Here is a 964-nt window from a genome sequence, read left to right on the forward strand (position 1 = left end):
TATCCGGCCGGGCCACAGTCTGTCCCTTTAGATGTAATTGCCAGAGCCATGTCCAGACCAGCCCCGGGGGGTGATCGCGCTGCTGTGGGCGTGGGGCAGTCACGTGCCTATTTCTCCTCCCCCACCCGTCCCAGCTGGGAGGGAGGGGCGCCGAGCCCCTGGGACCGACCAGGAAGCCGTGCCCGGAGAGACCTGACCCCGGCCAAGGCCACGTGACTGCTCGGGCAGCACCGGGGTTCTGGTTGGCTGTGACCTTCCTTCAGGGTCATCAGGGCCGGGGGAAGGTCGCACCGCTAATTGGCACTGTACGTCCTGTTTTGACGTGGACTGGGCCAGGCGCTGAGCAGGACTCGGTGGGCGGTCGCCGGGGGGTCAGGATCTGATGTGAGTGCCAGGGAGCCGAGGCACGGGGAGCCGGGCGCCACGCGGCACCGAAGTCGGACCCGCCTGTGTCCTGACCTGTGACCCTGCCTCCCAGGCCCCTGTTCAGTGATTGACATTCAAGATGATGCGCGTGGTGGCAGCAGAGGCCACGTGACATCACAGCCGTGTTGGGCCCTGTGCCTCCCTCTCGCCTCCGCCCGACGAAACCGAGCTTGTCTTTCCTCCGCAGGTCCCTGGACCTGACGGGCCCTCTGCTCCTGGGGGGCGTCCCCAACCTGCCCGAGGACTTCCCCGTGCGCAGCCGCCAGTTCGTGGGCTGCATGCGGAACCTGTCCATCGACGGCAGGAGCGTGGACATGGCCGGCTTCATCGCCAACAACGGCACCAGGGCAGGTAGGGCACGACCGCCGGGCAGTCAGGGGCGGGGCCACACGGAGGGCCACCTCCACGCCCGGGCAGTGACGTCCCTGGAGCCGAAGCCGGGCGTGTCCAGGAGGGAGCGGAGCCGGGCTTGGGGCGTGCTGCTCTCGGGGGCTGGGGTCCTGCACTGTGGGGGGCAGTGACCCTGCTGGGCCGGCTG

At 68.9% G+C, this 964-nt stretch overlaps 1 protein-coding gene across 1 annotated transcript in view; it reads left to right on the forward strand.

Moving 5' to 3' along the window:
- Positions 1-964, forward strand: part of CELSR1 (cadherin EGF LAG seven-pass G-type receptor 1) — a gene marked incomplete at its 3' end in the record, with an annotated part of 131659 nt that overhangs the window by 104363 nt on the left and 26332 nt on the right. The window contains 1 exon segment of the mRNA XM_015570733.1: positions 614-777. Coding sequence (XP_015426219.1) covers positions 614-777 — 164 coding nt within the window.

This window comes from Myotis davidii, unplaced genomic scaffold (assembly GCF_000327345.1).
Source record: "Myotis davidii unplaced genomic scaffold, ASM32734v1 scaffold67, whole genome shotgun sequence".
NCBI lineage: Eukaryota > Metazoa > Chordata > Mammalia > Chiroptera > Vespertilionidae > Myotis > Myotis davidii.